General features: G+C 35.8%; 1 protein-coding gene across 3 annotated transcripts in view; it reads left to right on the forward strand.

Annotated features, from left to right (window-relative positions):
* LOC114158391 (regulator of G-protein signaling 6-like) overlaps positions 1-21,813 on the forward strand; it is an 84,108-nt gene that overhangs the window by 24,883 nt on the left and 37,412 nt on the right. The window contains exon 1 of one of the 3 annotated variants that reach the window (XM_028039824.1): positions 2,211-2,294. The exons of the other annotated variants lie outside the window; for them this stretch is intronic. Coding sequence (XP_027895625.1) covers positions 2,253-2,294 — 42 coding nt within the window. The 5' untranslated portion in view covers positions 2,211-2,252. Of the gene's footprint in view, positions 1-2,210; positions 2,295-21,813 lie in introns of those variants that run through there. 3 annotated transcript variants of the gene reach the window in all.

Raw genomic sequence — 21,813 nt, forward strand, 5'->3', positions numbered from 1 at the left:
GAAAGAGCAAAGGAATGTAGATTTTCACACAGAGGAACTTTTTATAGTTCCTGATGATGGATAAAGTGTGGAGGCTTGATGAGATGAATCTGTTTACCTTTCCTGCTAAATGTTTCAAATTTCAATGGTGTTTTTAATGTTAAGTTTTGTTTTCCATCAAGCTGTTTGTAAAGCAACTCCAGCTGTCAGACTGTTATTTGTGTGACAAAAATTGTTTCACTGCATTCATTTCTGTCCATATTTAACTATATTATCTTTTGTGAAGGCTTCCACAGCTGCTCTGAATGTCTTCTTTTATTTACATCAGGCATCAGAATGTTTTTTTATATCAAAAATAATACACCAGTTTTGAAGCAGTATCAAAGAGCATCGTTTCCCATCTCACTGAAAAATGTCATATTGACTTTTAAAAAGCTACTATATTTAGTTTCAGTTTATTCGAGTTGCAAATGAGCTTTTATTTGCTGCCAGGGATTAAGAAGGCAACTCACACAAAGGTATTGTTGATAACAAACACACATCAGTGGCCAGAATCCCAGCAACACAACATTTTAATTAGAAGCTATAATAAGGAAAACGTACAAAAGAAAATGTTTTTGAACCTTTTTATTGTGTGCTGGATTACAGCCTCTTCTGTGTGGGTGTTGCAGGGTTTGCTTTTGTATGACTGTGTTCTGCATGTGAAATGTATTTATGCAGATGGTGACTAACTGCAAATAATGAACGTCTCAACAGCACAGGATAAGTGAGCATTTTGTTTATCTGGGGTCTGTGGCACCACAATTCTTTGTTGTTTACACAGTAGTCGTTTTTTGATTTCATCCCTCTGAGAAAATCGTTTTATCCCTAATTAATCTCCCAGATATTCACGCCTTAGCCGGATTAACATATTGTTTTGTTGGCAGAACAATGACGTAGCCGTTTTCTGGACTGTAATGAGACGTAGTACAACCTCCTTACTCGCTTGTCGAATTTGGCAGAAATTACAAAGGATGGCACATCAAAGGGCCCCGAATGCACAATGAACATGCACATACATGTCCTCCCCACATTCAGAATGAATTAGGGAGAAATTGGGCATTAGAAAGGGAGATGGCAGGGAGTTCTGCAGAGTTAAATTGAATACATTGAAAAAGGTGTTAATATTTTGATTGCTAGTTGAGCTGAGCTGTGAATAAGTACACCTGCAGTCATTATTGTGCTAATGCTGCACAGAGCTGCTTCACCCTGATCTGATCACACCTGCTTGATGAATTTTAGTGTTTTTTTTCTTAGCTGCTAACACAGCAAAACTAATGAAACTGTACATTATTTTCCAAAGCTGTCTCTTCTTATTGCAGAGTTGTCTGAAAACAAATCTATTACTTTTATTTTGCCGCCCAAGGCCTCCTAATGGGTTTTCCTGAGTTATTCTTTTACCCCCATACCTTTATTGTCTACCAGGAACTTTTGGATGAAGTTTGAATGAAAATTACTAATCACTCTTCATTTATCAGTTTTCTTTTTTAACTAGGAAGAGATAAATTTTCCTGGCTACTTCCCCAAAGAAATCTAGACTATACAATTTGAAAGAAGCTGAGCTTTTGTCTTAAATTGTAACCAGTGTGAACTGGTTCCAAATTACCTGTAAAAAAAATAAATGGTATGGTAATATTGATAAGCCTGTTTTTGCTTTCTGTTGACTTGGGTCTCAGACATGCACAAGTCCCAGTAAATGTTTATGTACAGGAAAAGGATGTGCTGAGAGTTGACTCAGGTTTTACATCAGCTTGATCCTTTCTCCTGTCCCTTAGATGCCATCAGAAATGAGCAAAAATCCCTTGCTGTGATGATTTTTAAAAAGTGTATAGTAGATTTCATAGGGGTTTCTGCGCATTGAAACGTAATAATATACAGTCTTTTGTTTGACATCAATATTCGATTAATATTCAGCTGACTAATCTTTTTGCAGTATTTCTAGAGTTCTATCCCATGGTCAGATCCATCATAAATAGTCACCTAAGGTAGAATACTACCAATGCATGAGGCTTTATGCCTGTAGAGATGAACAAAAATGCTGTACAGAAGACTTTGCTGAGAAATAATGGGTTTTTCAGTCTGAGAGAGTTGGATGTGGCGATATGAACCGAGATGGTAGAGGTTGCAGCGCCAAGTGGCAGGTAATGATTAATGAATGTGAACTTTTGTCAAGCCTGCTCTTCATGGAGCCCGGAGTCCATTAGAGAACTCGGACGGACTTGCAAAAAACATAGATGAAAAAGACAGTCCACATTTATCTGATGGATGACCCAGAAGTAAGACTACACACTGTTTTTACATTAGTGTCTCCTCTCAATATGCTGTCTCTCATTCTGTCTGCACAGATCAATCAGTGGCTGCATGCCTTCTTGTCTCTGTACTTATAACCCGTAGAAGTCCATTCACACTGCTCTTGCTTTCACTGCCTCCTGACAGATTATTGTACATGCAATTTCACTTGGTTCATCTTTCTAACATAAAACCTCAAAATGTCAAACAGTTGCCAAAGCTAAACATGTCTAACTACTCCCAGGACATTATTAAACTAGCAAGTTTAAATACATGCAGCCTTCTGTTCGTCAAGTAATATTAGAACGTCTTGTTATGACTTTATTCTCGAAATATTATGACCTGTATTTGGGCTGTTGTAAACGATTATTTTGGTAATTGAGTATTCTATTGATTATTCTGATGATTAATATTCTGATGAGTAATCGAATAAAAAATTTGGTAATATTTTTATTTGAAAAGGGTACGTAACAAAATAAATGTCTAATACTCCAGATTTAGTTTACGTATTCATCAGTCAGTGTAATAGATGAACTCTCTCTTTGCCCAGGCATTCATTACTCTTGTGTCCAGGACTGAACTTGAAAATCAGATGTTATGCTGCTAACAGTTAGCATTCTTCAACAACTCGTAGATGGAAGTGAGAGAGTTGTGTAACACAAATAATCACCCGGACAGAAAACATGGTGCTCTAAATAAAACATAATTTAACGAAGCTTTGAGACAGATAATTTGCCTCAAGGAATTTTAATAATTGAGGTACTCAAATCACTTGAGGAATCGCTAGAGCCCTACTTATGTTATTCTGACTTTATTCTCATAATAGTATGACTTTATTCTCGTACGACTGGGTTTCTTCTTTCCACACCTATCAAAAGACCGGATTTGTGGAGTACAACGCTGATAGTTTTCAATAGATTCTTCCAGCTGAGCTGTGGATCTCTACAGCTGTTTCTCTGATTAAAGCTCTTCTTGTCAGCCTTTCGCTTTAGGTGGACAGGCATGTCTAGGTAGATTTGCAGTTTTCACATACTCTCTCAAATCTTCCTGTCCCATACTCCACATTATCAAACGAGCTGACAATTGAACAGTGCTGCCCAAGATGTCCAAATCTTTGGATATTGTTTTACAACATAACCCTGCTTTGAGCTTCTCCACAACCTTCTCCCTGACCTTTCTGCTGTATTCTTTGGTCTTTAAATTGGTTGCACTGGGTATCATTTTGTGGTTCTGTACTAGTCCATTTAATAGCTTTCGTTCAGTTTAGTGAACTAACCTTTCAATAACAAGTATCGGATTTGACCTAGATTGTTTAGAAAATGTGTATGTATTTAAATTTTTAAATGTCACAGATGAAATATTTGACTCTCCTGGCCAGTGTCGGCATCTTGTTAGACAAGTCTCTTTATTCTTTAAAAATCTGTTCTGAGCTCCCTGAACAGAATTGGAGCAGGCTACATTTGTCAATGAAATGATTCATTATTTAGGTCATAGTATTGCAAAGTCTGTTTGATATTTTTATTCTTTAGCAAAGTTAAGTTAATTCAGTGTTTGCGTTGATGTCCTCATTCGGGTTCCAGCTCATCTTTTTTTTGCATTGCTCTCTTCTCCCTCACTCTTCACAATAAACTGCATATTGTACAATGTGAATTCAGTGTTGACAGATGTAATACTTTTGCAAAAAGTGAAGTAGGCCATCCTATGACTGAGCTCCACTTGGAAACTCAAAAGCTATTGGGGTTAAAACTCTCCAGTTTCATCTTAGGCTTGACCAGTCTAGCAGGGAGACTGCTCAATTCAAAAAGATGAAAAATGCATGGTCAGTAATGAAAGGTATCTATAAAAGGTATGTGGCATATTTTACCCTTATCAATGCCACATGCTTTAGCAAAGTGGGGCGTCTTATTAGAAAACGCAGTGGCTGCTGTGTGTAACTTCTTCACAGCTATACAGTAGAGGACCCCATAGTCTATGCTAAACAAAAGCAATGAAAGCAGGGCAAGGCTGATAAATCTCCTGCAGATACATCTTGTCAACCTACAGCTTCAGTGGGAGTGGGAAATCCTGTAACGAGTAAATGTGGCAGCGTGATGAGATGGATGTGACACTGCATCTTGTTACTGAAGTTGAAGGAAAAGGGGACTTCAATATTACATTCAGTTCTGTCAAAACACATGAGGAAAAAGTAGAAATATTGCATCTGTCTTTATTCTTACAGCAGTTTAAGAAAAAGTAAATCTTTCGTTATGAGCTGAAGTCTCACTCACTAAAGAGCAATAATTAAAGACATGAATTATGTGGGAGCCAAGAGTAGTACCTGAAAGATTATTAGACTTTTATTAACATGAGACTTAAAAAAACGTTTTTAGAATCACTGCTATAGAAGAGCTGAAACCAAATCAAGACAGTTTTTAGTTAGCTTCTTCAAAAGTAGCATCTCTGAAAAATAGCCAGAAAGTTATTATAGTATATTCCTTGCTGATGAAAATATTGCAATATTATCTGTTAGGCATTAGAATAACAAATTAATTTACCACTAAGTCTACTTCACGCTCACGTAATTTTCTGTTTCAGTTTTTTGTACACTTAATTGCTTTAGGCTAACCCAGCTTCTAATGATATTTTACTTTAAGGACAAAAGCTATCCAATCCAATCAGACCTTATGTGAAGTTATATTAACCCCTTCCTATAACTTGAATTTCACTGGCCAAACAAAATGTTATTTCAGCCAGATCTGTAAAATCAAAAAAGCTACTTAAATAGAAACTAATGTCTTTAGAGCAAGGTATGATGTGTTGCTTCTTTTAACCCCTCAATCCGATAACCTACGTTGTCTGATAAAGAATAAATGTTGACCTATATTAACCTGGAAAGGGTTACAAAGCAGTTTTTTCTAATTGTAAAATCTGTGAAAAAAGTTTTTAAAAACAGCTTCTAGTGAACAAAATAATAGTTTACCAACAGGCACAGGATCTCTTGTCATTTCTACATGCAGAAATACTGTAAATCAATAGTCACTTTGTGTGAAAGAGGGAGAAGAAAACTGACCATTCTCCCAGCTACATTTATTTAAATATAATTTAAAATACAATAGCAAATGTAGATTGTAGTTGGCTTATCACTGAAAGCTAAACAGTGCTTTCCCTTGACTGTTTTGTGAGCTCACACCCAATTACTTTTTAAGCATCTTGCACCATCTCTGTTTCAGTCTGTAACACACTCTGCACTCGCTGCCTTGTTTTCTCTCGTACTCTGCTGGTAGATAAACACTGTGGCAGAAATTGGGGCCCGCCTTCTTTAACTGAGCAGCAGAAGGTCACATGTTTAATGGTTTCATTTTGCTTCTCTCCTGCTATTTTATGTAGATTTGGTATGCTGAACGTCTTTTGAGCCATGCATATCTGAAAAGATATGCATGAGAATAGGAGAAAATATCTATTTACAGTTGGGTTCAAAATAGGAGTTTAAATTATGAGTAGAGCTCCAGATTCTTGAAATAGCTGTAATTTTCTACACGAATAAACGCAGTGGCAACACTGCAGGTTTTGTTCCAGTCTTGCATGAATAAAATGGATTCAAATGACTCTGTAAAGCATCAGAGAAAAAACACACAAAAAAATGTGTGAAGATTCACTTCCCATTGAACCACCACACTAGTATAACTACTGTCTGGCACATGTAGATGGGTATTCCTGCAGAGGTGATTGGACTACATTCCACAATGCTTCCATTTTTCTTGGGTTTCCCTTTAGGTACAAGATGTTGGATGTCTGAACACAAGTGTTATATCATAAGACCTGTGTGTTGGGTTGACCACTCTAAAACCTTTTAGTCTGGAACCAAGATAAAGTTATTTACTGGTGTGACTGGGTTCATTATCTTATTGATACCATTTAAAGGGCATTTCATCTGTTGCATGTCATAACATTGTCTCTTTAGGTATCTTGTTCAAAATAATGCCTTATTCCTATCATGAGAGATTTCTCTGATATTTATCAGACACCATAGTATGAGAAACATTTGCTATAGCATGCACATTACTCTTCCGCTCATCATTCCATAAAAGGTAACAGTTTGTCTTTACCCCCCTCATTGTTGGCCATTTTGGTTCTTCTTTGGTCCATTTAAATGGCAGTTTCCTTCAAGATGTTTTTGTTTCCATTTCAGAGCAGTGGAGATTATTTTACCTGAGTAATACAATCATTTTTGCACATTTCCCCTCTTCAATCACCTTAAAGCACGCTGCTCATCTGAACCATGTCTGGAATGACCCAGCTAGCTAAGACTTGGAGGTATGAACTGTAACCAGCTTGCACATTTGTTGCCTTCATATTTGGAAAAAGAAACAGTTTGAATGTAAATGAATCTACTCGGATTGAACTGCACACAATATTGAACACATCCCTTTCAATTAATTATTCAATCACAAAAAATCATCTGCTTGGATGAGATCTCCTTTTTCCTCTGTTACTCTGCTGCATCAGAGCAACACAGTTTCTAGTGTAAATTAAATTTGGACTGCTTATTTATTGTTGCCTTTCTGTTCTTTCAGTTGGCTGAAGTCATGTCTGAAAATATGGCCATCAAAACATGAAGTAATTGTCTTTGCAAGTTTTGGCTTTCTAATTAATTAATCATTCTTTTAAAATAAACCTTGCACTAAAGTGAGTTTTAAAGCAAAGATGGAAATATATAACTTCAATAACTTAAAAAGGCTGTACACAGAAAATGATGCAAGAAAAGCAAGGGTGTTGATCTCTAATTATAATGGCAGCAAGATTTATCCAATACAACTTAAGTGTTTTTGTCCGCCCTGGTTATTGGCATATAAATGAAATGATCTGACAGGGTTTAATCATATATAAATACTATGTAGTGGCTCTTTACATAAGAGTTCAGATGACAGCATTGCAGTGTGACAATTTCCTTGTTGCCATCACAGAAGCCAATTTAGCTGTCGTTTTTTTCTGTTTCCTGTCTTTCCACATGAAGACTGTGCATTGCATCTCAGCAAGTGTTTAAAAACAGTTTAAAGGTTTTTGGTAACAAACCTGCTGAAAAGGACATATCTGTGCAGAATATTTAAAATAAATGTGAAACTAATGTAGCCAAACCCAGATATGCTTCTGTAATGGTCTGTTCAGCAAAGAGAAAAGGCTATTACAGAGATGTGTTTGTGTTGATGGGGAGAGATGACTGTAATGTGCATCCAGAGCAGGAGTAATATGATCAGCAGAGTGATGGTGCGATTAGTGAGTCAGCCAACATGAGCAGCTGATGTGCCATCAGCTGCTGGCAATCACGAGTTCAAGGATCTGCTTGACATTCTGAGTGGGCACTAGGAAATAGGTGACTTTCATTACTTTAGACATATATCAGAAAACAAGACAACCTGCCCATTTTAAATATTCCCTACTTATTTTTGGTGCCATAATGTCTGGTTAAAATGGGACTGCAACCCTTACAACTCAATTTTGTTGATGGTATAAATTGTGAAAGAAATAAAATAAAATTTAAAAAAAAATATATATATATATATATTGCTTTTACATTTGATTTGTCTACAAGCACAAACCATTTTAATTAATTATTCCATCACAAAACAATTATCTGCTTGAATGAGATCTCCTTTTTCCTCTGTTACTCTGCATCAGAACAACACTGTTTCTAGTGTAAATTAAATTTGGGCTTCTTAAAAATAAATAATTATTTATTTGCATAAATAAATAAATGTTTATTCAAAACTAAACATTTTTATTAGAATTTTCTACTATATACCAACACAAAGTAGAATATTTTTGCCTGCGTGGTTTTAATGTTTTTTTTCATCTGTAAAGGGTGACATGCGTTTTTAATAAACCTCCTCAATCAACCCTTTTTTGTTGCATCTACAGACTCTTGGGGAATGTCTTTAACAGCAAGAAATTGGTACTTTTGTCTATTTTTTGTCCCAAAAAAGCTCAGGTTCAGTCAAATCCTCTGTTCGGTCGTTTTGAAGATAAATGTTCAGGTGTTACTCCAGATTCTCGACCTATTTTAGATTTGTACTTTGACCAGGTTGTAGTCAAACAAAAATGTGCTTTGATCCAAAATGCTTTTTGTTCCTTATGCTTCAAACTTAAATGAGATATACCCTACAAACAGGAATAATTTCTTTGCTCTCTTTGTGTTAGTGCAGTTAATGCAGTTTTTCTGAAATTTCTTGTTTTTATTTTCAGATTTAGGTAATCGTTTTTGTGTCATTTCCTGCAACTTTGTTTTACAGCATTGTTTCTCTGTTCAAAAAATTTTAAGTATTTTCTTGTTCATTTTTTTTATGTATATTTGCCTTATTTCAAACTTTTTTCTTTGTAGCATTATTCTTACATTGCCCTGCGTTTATAAAATAACGAGGCTATAATCTTACAATTTTTTGCTGCCACTTAAAAGGTCTTAAAAAAATTTTATTTTAAATTTGTTGCATAATCCTGCTTTTCTTCTGGGTTTTGTGAAGTGTTTTATTACAAAGTAAGTTTTTGTTAGTTATTTTATGTTTCTATGTCTTTTTATTATTTTTTTAATGTTACATTTTGTGAAATGTAGTTTTGCTGAAGTTGTATAGAGCCATTTTTGCCAAACACTACGATAGACTAGCAGAAAGTCTTGGATAGCATCTCAATCCAAACAAAAATAACTGACAAGAATAAAAAATAAGACTGATTCAGATAAATCTGTCAAGATAATGGGCACCAGGGGCCATTTTCTTTACCTTGCATACCCACACATTCTGAGAAGTGATGATAGAGGGGCTGTTATGGTATTTCAGATAAGTATGGATTTTATGAATCTCTGCCTCTTTTTCTCCTCTATCAATAAAGCCTATTAAGTTGCTGACATTAAGTCATTCATCAAAGTTTCCTGGCCTGTCAGTCTGATGTATTACAGTACGGCATAATGCTGTTCAGGTCTATGAACCTTAATTATTTTTGAAAATATCCTCCTGACTTTAGGCTTCAAGCTCAGTTACTGTTGTTCCTCCATAAGGAAGGCCTTTCAATGTCTTTAGCTGTTGTCCAATCCATGTTTCCTACGAGGCCCTGCTGTACTAAATGCACTACTATTTTGTGGATAAGTAGGTGGGAAGTTACTTGCAAATTTTTTTCTTCATGAGTTGGTATTCCGAGTTGAGCTTTATCTTTTCTAACTCCAATAATTAGGTCCTTTGACTTTTCTTCAGCCAGTACAGATGAAGTTTGCAAAGAAATAGTCCAATGAAGGACTTCCAATGAAAAGGTGACTTGAAGCCGAAAGATCCCTAAAAAAATCTAGGTCCCCTTTCAGCTCTACATTTACTGAAATGCATCATCAGATGGACTTTGGCTTGCTGCTGTTAATATTAAATAAGGTTGAAGTGATGCTGGGATTCAGATGGTGAGACTAAGACCAAAAGCCCTGAAACCCAGTAATCAATGTCCATCAGTTGGTAAACGGCTGAGGACAAAGTAGAGAGCCGACAGACTTGCACTGATCAAAGGTGACTCATAATGTACATCTTTTAGTTTTAGTGAGGCTTTATTTAATCAAAGAATGGGAAACGTTAGAAAAAACATTTCACTTTGGTGAAAAGTGAAAAAACTTTTCACTTTTCACCTGAGTGAAAAGTTTGCAGTCCAAAGTTTGTACTCCTAAGAATAATTTTCTTATTTTTCCACCCCCTTGATTTTAAATTGAGAGCTTTACAGATTATTGTCAGGTCATGAAGAAGGACACCTGAAACTTTCCATGCATCGAATGATTTTTATTAGCAAATTAGAGTCCTGCTATAACCTGTTTAATACAGGCTGTTTTGGATTTTATTTAAAGTAGTAGTACATTAGGACCACACACACATCCTCTGACCTTCACTAGGCAGCAAACTTGGGCACCTCTTTGTTAAACTTTTCAAAATACAGGAAACACAATCAATTTCCTGTTGTTCAGAATAATGTTCTCTTTATTGCAGCTGTGATTCATTTTATTTTTTCCAACGATGTGAAGATATTACAAAATGCAATTTTCTATCATTCCACAACACTCATCTCTTTCAAGCAATGGCTAAGTAGAAAGTTTTGAAAACTGTCTCTCAATTCTTTTGCAGTAGATTGGCAAGTTTCATCTTTAAAATATCATTTTTTCTAAAAGGAAATGGAGAAGATTTGCTTTGTTTTTTTTAGCTGAGTGCAGCTTTTTATTTCCGTAGAAAATGAGTTTCCCACCTGGAGTCAGGAGTGTCTGGTACCATGTCTTTTAAACAGTAGCAGGTGTACCTACTGAGCAACTAAATGCTGACATATAGCCAAGGTGAAAGCGTTTTCGTCTTCTGCTTAGTTAAGTTCATAACTGAATCAAGTGTCTGGAAATATCTCAGCAGGAGCCACAGAGTCGTTTAAAATTTATAAATGAAAATAAAAAAAGATGGTGCAATGCTTCTTAGCATTGCAACATTTATCAGGATGCAAAAGATGTGAGCTATTTATTTTGTGGGAAAGATTTTTCTTCAAACTAAACAATTGAAACAACTAAACAATTTTTTAAAGGCAAATTTCAATGTACCAGATGTGTTAAAGAAAAGTGACCAACTTTTCTTTAGTGTTTTGACGATGGGGGAAATGCTTTTTTTATGAGGCAGCTGTACTCAAGGTTTGCTTATGCAAGTAACATGAGATTCTACTGGCATCATGTACTTTTATTGCAAAGTAGGACAAGAAAATAGCAAATAATCTGGTTCTGTAGCAGCTATAAGAGACACCAATGCATAAACCACATTTACGCATTAAATGGATAAATGGGGTTCATGCATTTAATGCATAAACCCCATTTCACAGTAGATGGATACTGTGAATCCATGTATCACAGTATGGATTACTAAACATGTTACACAATAGATTTTATTGTAAATCCTGAACTCGACTCAATAATTATTACAGCTCTACTACAATGCATAAATCCAACAATTTCTTTAATATTTTCTGATAAAAAGCAGACAGAAGTAACACTGGCATTATCACATGTTGCTTTTTGTAGGCTTCTGTACAGTATATTAATTCCTCCATCCAATGGATGGACATACAGCTACTGTACAAATGGATACAAAAACATACATTTCTAATATTTGGTATATTTGGTTGTTTTGGAAGCTATTTAATGTCTGTGCACAAAGCCTGACAAAAGCCAATCTCTAATGGGAAAGAAATGATAAAAACAGCAAAATAGCAGTTTATCTTATGACTATTATAGCAAATGATTGTTGTGAAATAATGTTTTGTTCTACTATTAGAAGAAAATGGTTATCTAGATTTGGGCATTGGGAGGAGTGTGCTGTGTTTCTCATTCAGCACCATGACTGTAGTTTTTTTTTTGCTGGTGTTGAATGTTTTTAAATTGCTGAAAGGTAAAGTCAGAAGTAATGGATGTAATCTATGGCGCTTTCATTTTGTGGTAGACTTCGGATTAATGTGACTAACCAAAATAAATGAGTTAGTGCTGTCAGATCTGAACCATGTAATCCCATCAACAAATGGATTCAAAAGGTAATTAGACTCCTAATAAGTTTAGATCTGTCATGTGGGTCCTTTTAGTTAATCAATAAATGCTTGTCTACACCTTCTCCTGTGTTTCAGGATGAACTTTGGGTTTCTAATGCTCTGTTGTTTTAGCTTAATTTGCTACCAGACATACTGGTATTTTATCTATTCACATGCTTTCCATTTCTGTTTAAATTTAGGCGTAAAATGACTTTTCAAGGTAAAATTCCCTCTTGTTTTGAGAAAACGAACAGACCTGGAGTTTGTGGTTGACAGTGTCCTTGGAATTAGATATTTTCCTGTTCTCTATTTCAGCAATCACACTTCCACTTCCACTTCATGTTCAGTCAAGATAGTCCTGCTGCATGCACATCAGAGGGACAATGCTTGCAGAGCCCCATTATTGATCATTACTAATCATGTATAATCATGTATGGCAACTGGCAGCTGTATCTCTGCCTGAACCGTAGACATGAATTTCAGATGCAGAGCCTCATTCACTGCTTGAAGAGGCATGATGTAGGGTAGTGCAAAAGGGGTTTAATGTAGCGAATATAATGTAAAGTCTGTCTGACTGGTTCATTTGTGCACAATCCTTTAAGGACACAGGGGATATTAATCAGAAAGAGGTTGAACTTGGTGCATTCTGCTTTAGTTGAAGAATATTTCTTTGTCTCTCATTTGTTTACTGAGTCCTTAAACTCTTCGTGTCTCCGGGTTCACAGGGAGTGTTAATGTTCTTTCAGCTGTATCCTCACTTGTTAGTGTTTAGGCTTATACCACACATTTCCTGGCTCCATGGCACAAAAACAACAAATCTTTAAAATGATGAATTATGTGTGGATTTTTGGTCCTCAGAGATGATGCTCCTTGCTAAAACGCAGGGTTGATTACTAGTGGAGCTGTCAGTAGGCTATAACGGTTTGCAGTGATTTTATTTAGAGTTGTCATGGAAAATTGTTAGTTAGTGCACAGGTGCATGTTCAGCTCAGTGTTGAACTCATTGTGTAAGGTGGTTTGCCTTGTTCAAGCTGTCATTGCAGAATGGTTGGTTTCAATTTATTTTTAAATATAAGCATAAATTGGATTTATTCATATAACAACCTGCATGTATCACAATTTTGTCAGAAATGCACTGGGTAAGCCCCTTGTATTGTGTGGATTTGGATAGATGAATCCAGAATGTATTGCTGTTTTGACTTAAGACTTGGAAGCCTAAAATGTTATTGATGTTTAAGAAGGATTGAATGTGAAAAATAAAACCTTATCCCTGTCAAAATGGCACACATACATTATGCAGCTGCCTTTTAGGCAAAAAAAAGGTTGTAACCAATTTGTGTGTGACTCGTTTCTTTCACATCCACTGTGAATAAGGCTCCTTGATGTTTTTATAGAACATGTGTTTGACTGTATTCACAATATTATTTGACAAGTAGAAAGCAAAAAGACAGGTTGATAAATAAAACCAAACAGCAGCTCTCAGCATGCAGAATCAAAATATCTTTTGGAAGATGTGATCCTTTTTATAACTTATTCTCACCAGCTGTTAAAATAAGTAATTTGCTAAGAGATTAAGTAGAAAATGTGTTGCCTAGTTGGCTGTGACTGATTAACAATCTAAACTGTAATTTTTATAAAAATGTATGCAGTTAAAGATAACTTTGATTAAAAACTTGCCATGTATCCTCTTGTCCATCTTGGCTTAAATAAATGAAAAGAATTAATTAGTGTCTAATATTGCCTATCTGATAAATAGAGGTAACTAAAAAATAAAATGAAATCATGAACACAAAGGATTCTAATGTAAATCTGTCCATCAAGATGATGGACAGGTTGATGGGATTGCAGTTTGTCATACATAATAGTGTGAAATAAAGGGGGATCATGTTGCTTCTGCTGTGAAGAACATGTGAGAGCAGCTGTAGAGAGAGAGGAGGGGATTCTCCATCTGTCTGCTGAACAACTCTTGCTTGTGTAAATTAGATTAAGCTGCAAATTGATCTTTTCAGCTGAGAAAATAATGAAAAAAATAAATAAACCATAAAATAAAATACACAGATTGGGAAAAACAACTGTCAAACTTTTGAAGCGCTACCTCAACACTGCTAGTTTTGCTCAGGGGAGCTCTGGAAATGCAAGTGGAGGTTAACACAAACTCACCAGACCCTTCTCTTCCAACTCATCTGTAGGATGTTAGACTTGTCAAGGCTGTCAGTGTAAGGATTACCCAAACAATGTTAGACAAATGCTTTTAATAGTATGGTTGAGAGGTGCATTGTTAGCCTCCTATTTTTAGTATCTCTATGCTGTGCAGCCTCTTTTTTTAACAAGAATATGGGCTGAATTTGATTCCCAATTAGTATTTTTCCAAGAATATGAGAATTTTTAAGGTCCCACCAACTAATCATGTAACAGCTGACCTTATTATCTCATCTCAGCTCCAATGGCAGGTCACTGGTACAGTTACTGTGTTCCAAAGTATTCCACATTTAATCACGCTCCAGGCACAGACCTCAGTGTTTTTGTGATAAACTAGCAGAAAGAAAGTAACATAAAATTTTGATGCAGAAGGAAAATGTTTTAAGCCCCTTTTGCTCTTATGCCCCAAATTAAAATCTAGTGCAACCAGCTGACTTTACTAGTCAACTAATTAATAAACATGAATGAATCATGAAGAATTTACTCTGTATGACTTCAGCCGTTTGAAGTTTAAATAACAATTGAACATTTCAGAAAGTGCCGTTGATCATTGTGCAACTGGAAACCCAAATAGAACTAAGAGCTTTAGAGAAGCAGGTATGAAGCTGTATCTTAACTCGAAAGGAGCAGCAGATCTCCACAGCTCTGGAAAATCTGTGGCAAGACAACTGTAACAGGAAGAATGATCAGAGGAAACCCTTTGTTTGGGGGGGGAAATACTGTAAGAAATTTGGGTTTTGTTGCTGCAAACCATGCAGGGGACAGAGTCAACATGTCTAAGAAAGAGCTCTAGTCAGAAGAGACAAAGGAAACTTTTTAATTAAATTCTGCACATCACCCTTAGCACATCTCTGCTGTCAAATATGGTGGTAGCAGCATCATGCTGTGGGAATTTTATGTGACAGAAACAGGGAAGCTGCTCAGTTGAGATGGATGGAGCTAAGATTATTAAAAAATGTTTCAGGCAGGAAGAGACAAAATGAGCAAACTGGAGGCTATTTATTTAGTTTACTGTTATTTTTGTTTTTTAATTATATTGCATTAAATGTTCAAATGACATAGTTGAGATGAATCAATATACATTATAAAGTAAAGTAACGTTTCTAAAATCATAAACATGCCTCTTGAACACTGCTGTTAAGTGAGAGGCATGTTTATGATCTTTAAGAATGTGAAGCTTGATGGGTTTTCTGGGAAGATGATGTAGGTTTTCTAAATTTGGCTTTTCATAAATCGATGTTAAATTAACTCATCATGACAGATGAAACAACCATAATGTAATATTACCCTGCACAACATGCGCACAAAGGAAAACCATGTTTATATTGGAGTCCAATTGTGTGTTTGCATGTGAAAGGTTTCATTTTTCCTGTGGCATTGGTGGTTAATGGAGCTGTCATTTCCTCTCTACACCAGCTTGAATGCTTTCCTGTAATGAGGCTGTCAATTTCCCTCTTGCCGACCAGAACGTTGCCCTCCCATCCGGCTCCGAGCCTCATGGGTCATTGCTGCAGCAATGTCGCTTAGACTTCCTAATGAGAAGGTCGCAGTCATTGTGCTGATGCCGTTTAGGGACCACAAGCTTGTTTCCAAACTCAAGCTCATATTAAAGCTGTGCTTCAAAGCTATTGTCACAGTTGAACTCATTCCTGTGCCTCAGAAAACTTGTTTTTTGGGGGGATTTTTAGATAAAATTCTGGTTAAAAGAGTAGCAGCAGGGAAAACAAAGTAATGGCCGGGTTAATTAACCGAAAAACAGAAGGTGAGGCTTATTACATAAAAGTGGATTTGGCTAAGGGTTTAAAGTTAAGTGACCTATGTAGAGATAACTTAAGAGATGGACTCTGATTCTCATCTTGAGTGTAAATAATACATCTCTACAGTTTATTTGGAAATGAAAATCTTTAGCAAACTGTGCTTTGCAGATTTCTGTCACATTGGATAGAGAACCTCTACGGCTATGTTTAAATCTCACCCCAAAATCTTAATTTGAACACTTATGATTTGAGAGGTGGAACACGGCAACTAGAACTAATTTTTGAATGTTTACATAAGTCATATGACTTTCTTTCTGATTAGATCCTCAAATTGTTAAAATTTGGAAATGTTACTTCCTTTACAATATTGGATTCTGCAGACATGCACCCTAAATCAGGACATATAATCTGTATAATAAACTAGAACAATAGGTGAAAATGTAAATTTACTTTAGATTTTAAATACTTTTAAAGACCTCCAGAACACAAGTATTCAAGTATTACTCTTCAAGATTTACATCTGAGGTTAAAAAGAGTTACTAGAGGACTAATGTTAAATCAGCAAAAATAATTATGCTTATATGCTTGCCTTTCTGTAGGACTTGCCATCTTTTCCACTTCTTTACTAAGACGTACTTAACCTTAGGCGGTGATTCACTGAAGGCAGCTTTGCCCTCCAGGCATTTTTGAAGAAATCCAATTTGTGTTAGAAATTGTATAAATTTATTGCTTCCGAAAGGAATAAGAAGTCTGAGTTGCTTTATTTCAGTATTTAACATTTAATTACTGTTGTGGTAATGGCTCCATGTGAAACAACAATTTCCTGTTACAGATGCTAAATTCAAATGTTTTTTTTTTGTTGTTGCTTAAAATAAGTGAATAAGACCTCATAATCTTTTTGTTACATTTCAAGGGTGGCTGGGCTCTCCCTTAGAGATAGGGTGAGAAGCTCAGTCATCCGGGAGGGACTCAGAGTAGAGCCGCTGCTCCTTCACATCGAGAGGAGCCAGTTGAGGTGGTTCGGGCATCTGGTCAGGATGCCTCCTGGACGCCTCCCTGGTGAGGTGTTCCAGGCACGTCCCACCGGGAGGAGGCCCCGGGGAAGACCCAGGACACGCTGGAGGGACTATGTCTCTCGGCTGGCCTGGGAACGCCTCGGGATTCCCCCGGAGGAGCTAGAAGAAGTGGCTGGGGAGAGGGAAGTCTGGGCCTCCCTTCTGAAGCTGCTACCCCCGCGACCCGACCTCGGATAAGCGGAAGAAGATGGATGGATGGATGGATGGATGGATGGATGGATGGATGGACATTTCAAGTTCCTTTCAAATGAAAAACCTTTAATGCTGCAGATTTACTTGTATTTGTGTTGCTTGTGTTTAATAGCTGCAGAGGTTTATTATTGTGAATTGTGAGAACGCAGTGTATGTATGTATCCTCTGTTTGGTCATGGTGCTTTACCACTGGTTTCCAGTGGACACAAAATAAACTATTTAGTTTTCAGCCAGTGTTTGTGACTTTACTAGAATCTCAGGTTAAACACAAATTCAAATGTGGATGCATTTGCATGTTCACAGAAATGCCACTTATAGAGTCGAGACAAAATGCCTCATTTTCACTGCGTCAAAGTTGCTTTTTCAATTATTGAAGAAACTGCAGCTCAAACAGTACAGATGAATCTGAGTACCATATACTGATATGTTCAAGTTCTACAGCTACACTTTCTTCAAAGTTTGACAAAATATTTTCTTATAAGATCAGTTGCTACACAAGAAGAAGTAAACAAAAGATGTACAGTACCTATTCTTTATTAAAGATTCCTGCAACATTAAATGTGATACACTCACCCAACTTCATCCTTTAGTTCACCTGGAAAAATAAATTATATTCATTTTTGCTTTTACCATTTTAGTTTGTACAGTGTAACATTGATTATTCCAAAGACAGTAAAGATGCTGTAAAGTTGTCAAATGCTGACTTTTTTTATTCTGTCTAATCAAATTAATGATTAGTTCTGTCACAAACAAAACACACCCACAATGATTCAGTATTTTAGAAGTGCAAATAATGTTACCAGCAGTGCTGTGCTGCAAGGATGCTGCAGAGCACTTTCACAGTCATGCTGAAAAGCAGCAAGAGGCCACTCGCCCTGAACAGAAATGCAATTTTGAAAACTGTCGGTGACATTAGACCAAGCTAGAAAAGAGTTTATGGGGTTTCTCTTGGAAACTTGATATTTATAAACTTTATTTTGAAACCAGTAACGTAGCATTTCATTATCTCTGTTGTCAACCAAACAGCTTCAGCTTAAATTTGCTCAGATTTCTTTGTTTTATTTTTTGTGCAAATTTGTTTTGAGAAAAAAAAAGTTGCAGATGTTTTATTATCATTAGGATATATGGACTGTGTTTAAGATACTTAATTTTTTATTTTATTTTAAAAACAGTATTCTTTTCCTATTAATACTTTTAGTTGTCTGCTGAAAGACCTACATCCACCAAGGAGGAATACCATAATGCTATAACCCTGTAAATGCACCTAAGATTGATGTTTCTAAAATTATTTAAACCTATCGATTTGCTTTCAAAATATGTAAAGACATTTTTTTTTAAATAAACTTACAGCTGCAGGTTTTAATATTGTACATCACATATTTAAATTTCATGTCTGAAAATGAGTAGGAAGAATCATAAGCTTATTAAATTATAAATTTTCACCTTATTTGTCCTCTTCTGTCTCACCACAACCATGTATGCATATGTAATCGCATATGCAAACATTTTCTTGTGGCTATAAATGGTCCAGGACAAAATTATATATTCTATTTAACTGAAAGTTGAAATAAAACTGAGGCTTTATCATTAACCTGATTCAAAATCCTAAGCAATATCTCAATATGTTTGACCTTTAGAGCTCTAGAGGAATATTAATTTTTATTGTTTTAGGCTTTATGATCCAACAGAAATTTTGAAGGTGGTTTGGGAAAAGGAGGGACAAAAATTATAATTGTAGAGTTTGGTGGTGAAACATTGAAAAAATTCACTTTAACTTCTGCTCAGTTGATGGGACCACAGCCATCTCTCCATAATTTTAAATCTCACTAGTTTCTAAACGATTAAGCACATCTGAGATGAATGAAAACTACATTGTTTCATACAGTTTTAATTAAAATGTGTTTAAAAACTTAGTGGAGCATATAACTGCGTAAACAGTGTGTCAGAAAGACGAGTAGAAATCTTAGCTGCATAATGTCAGATTGTAGAGAGTTGGAGATAATTGGTTTGGATTGTTGGATCAATTTTGCTGCTTCCACTAATTGGTGAGACGTTTCAGTCCATTGAGGTTAGAAATATAATTTAAGCAAACTTTGAATGATGCTAACATTTCCTGTCATAAGGATGAAACAAAGATCTGTTGATCTCAGCTGCAGCTTCTGCTTGAAAATGAGAAACTTTGAATATTTCTCTAATTATTCCTGGGATATTTTTAAGTGACCAAGCATTCAGGTGGAGAATCTGCAGACTTGCAATTTTCAATGTCTAACATGTTTATCTTTCTACAATTACGTTGTGTATGCTAACATTGTATTTTAATGTATTTTCCCCCTCCTAATATGTGCACTAGGGATTTAATGGATGCAACAGCCCTTATAAAAATTGCATCTTGAAAAAGTGTGGACTCATGTAAAGCTTGCAGTGTGAGATTCTGACTGTTGTTCTTAACTTGTCTGTATATGGGATTCTGATGGGTAATCAGTTCAAACTGGACTTATTTTGTATCGGCTCCATCTGGGATTCACATGTACCTAATTACTGCAAGCCTCCAGCGATTCCTTTTCATTCTATCATAGCAGATTTCGTACAGTGTAATGTCATTTACTAATCAGCCTAGAGTTTCTTTATATGATGCATTACTTATGTAAATAAAAATTTCAAAATATCACCAATTTGCTATAATGTTTCAGTATTGATGCCACATTAAAAATAAATCGAATGTAACTCAAGACAATTTTTAAAATTTGACTACAAACCAGTCAACCTCAGCATTTTGACTACCTACCAAAATGACTGAAGACATGGTAGTTCACTGGAAATGAGGCAATAGAGAAATTAAATGTTGCCCCTCCCCAACATGTTGCTCCACACGTGTAGTTAACTTAAAGAAGGCTGTTGAACTTTTAAGTAAAACAAGATTCAATGTTTGGGTCAACTGATCTCCTAAATTTTGGTAATTAAAAAACAAAAACAAAACCTGAGTAACCTCTTGGCCCTCTGACTTTTAATCTGATTTTTCAGATATTACAATAAAGAGCAAAATGAATTGGAAAAATGTGACCCTTGCCACTTTTTATTTCTTATAGAAATGGAGAGAGATATGCAGAGATAAAAATACAAATAGATGGATTTCTCAGCATTCAGTGTGATGGTCTAAACATAAATTACTGAATGAGATCAATCAACTCGACACTGTACTTTTGAGTATGTAGAGGGTGTAATATCTTTTATTTTTGGTTTCCAACACACACACACTCAAAACTGGGACGGCACATCCTATTTAAAGAACTAATACTCCTACGCTTTTCCTTTGCTTTCCAAAAAATCCATTTTTATAAACAACTTAGTTTGGAGAGGGAAGTTAGTGAGTTCACCAGACTCTGGGACTGTAATTTCCAAAAGAAATGAAAACTTTACTTTCATCTGAAAGGAGGATGATTTTGAACCACTGAGCAACAGTCCAGTCATGTTTGTATTTTGCCAGGGCAACACACTTCTGATGTTGCCTCTAGTTCAGGAGGGGCTGTACAAGAGAAATGTGACAGAAATGGGATTAGTAGGAGAATAGCTGCTTTTGATGCACTGACTTCAGCCTCACTTCACTCCTTGTGAACCTTCTTCAATTTCTTGAATGGATTTTGTTTAACAGTCCTCTTAAGGTTGTGATTACCCTTATTTTTGTTCACATTTTCTATCACATTTTTTCCTTCCACTCAACTTCCATTGATATGATTGAATACAGCACTCTGTGTAAAGCCAGCTTCTTTAACAATGGCCTTTTGTGGCTTACCCTTCCTGTGGAAGGAACTAGTTATGGTTTATTCAAGATGTGCTTTATTCTCTGTAATCTATATAACACATGAGTTTCACTTTCTAAAATAAGTGACTAAAATATAGAACTTTTGGGTTGAAGTGGTAAATCATTGCATATTAGTGGAACATCTAAGCAATGCTGTGCCTAAATTAGCGTAACGGAAATTATGGCAATTTTGTAAAAGTTTTTTGATAGTTTTTGGACTAGGATGAGTTGTGTTGAAATTAGCATATTTTGCATAACTGCAATAACACATTTTTTTGCATCAAAAAAGTCATGTAATCAGCAACCGGATGTAATAGTCTTGTTTTAAGAAGACAGAGCATATGTCATTGAGAGTAAAAATGTGACTGTTTAGGAGTTTAATAGTTATTCAAATTAAAATAGCTAAAGACATAACCCTAATTTTTACAATGCAGTAAAATATGCATGCTTGGTGGAATTGTAAGCATTAAAACATTGATATCTTGGGGGAGGTGATTAGTGAAACTACACTTTTATGAGCTCAACCGTTTCAGTATTTTATTTGCATTTCTAATTTTAGGAACATTTGGCTTTCTTGTTGTTGGTAACATTATTCATTGCTTTATTTTTTTGCCTTCTGACTCCCACTCCAGTGACAACTTAAGCACATTTTCATTCATTCCTTTGTTTTCTTTGACACTGTTGTCAGAAAGTACTTTACACTGCAACAAATGGGCAGTGTATGTGCATGTGTCAGAGTGATGGGGTGTGTGTGTGTGTGTGTGTGTTATCTCCCCATGACTTCCCCGAGGAATAACTGTCCAGAACATTCCCTGTGCCTGGTAATGGCATGCTGCTATCGGTCTCTACACTGCACTGAAAAGAAATGACTTTCCAACATTATGGCTTTCCTTGACTGCTCAAGCCTGATTCAGCAGCAACGAATAAAGCCTGAGCGACA

Source organism: Xiphophorus couchianus, chromosome 15 (genome assembly GCF_001444195.1).
Source record: "Xiphophorus couchianus chromosome 15, X_couchianus-1.0, whole genome shotgun sequence".
NCBI classification, from domain to species: Eukaryota; Metazoa; Chordata; class Actinopteri; order Cyprinodontiformes; family Poeciliidae; genus Xiphophorus; species Xiphophorus couchianus.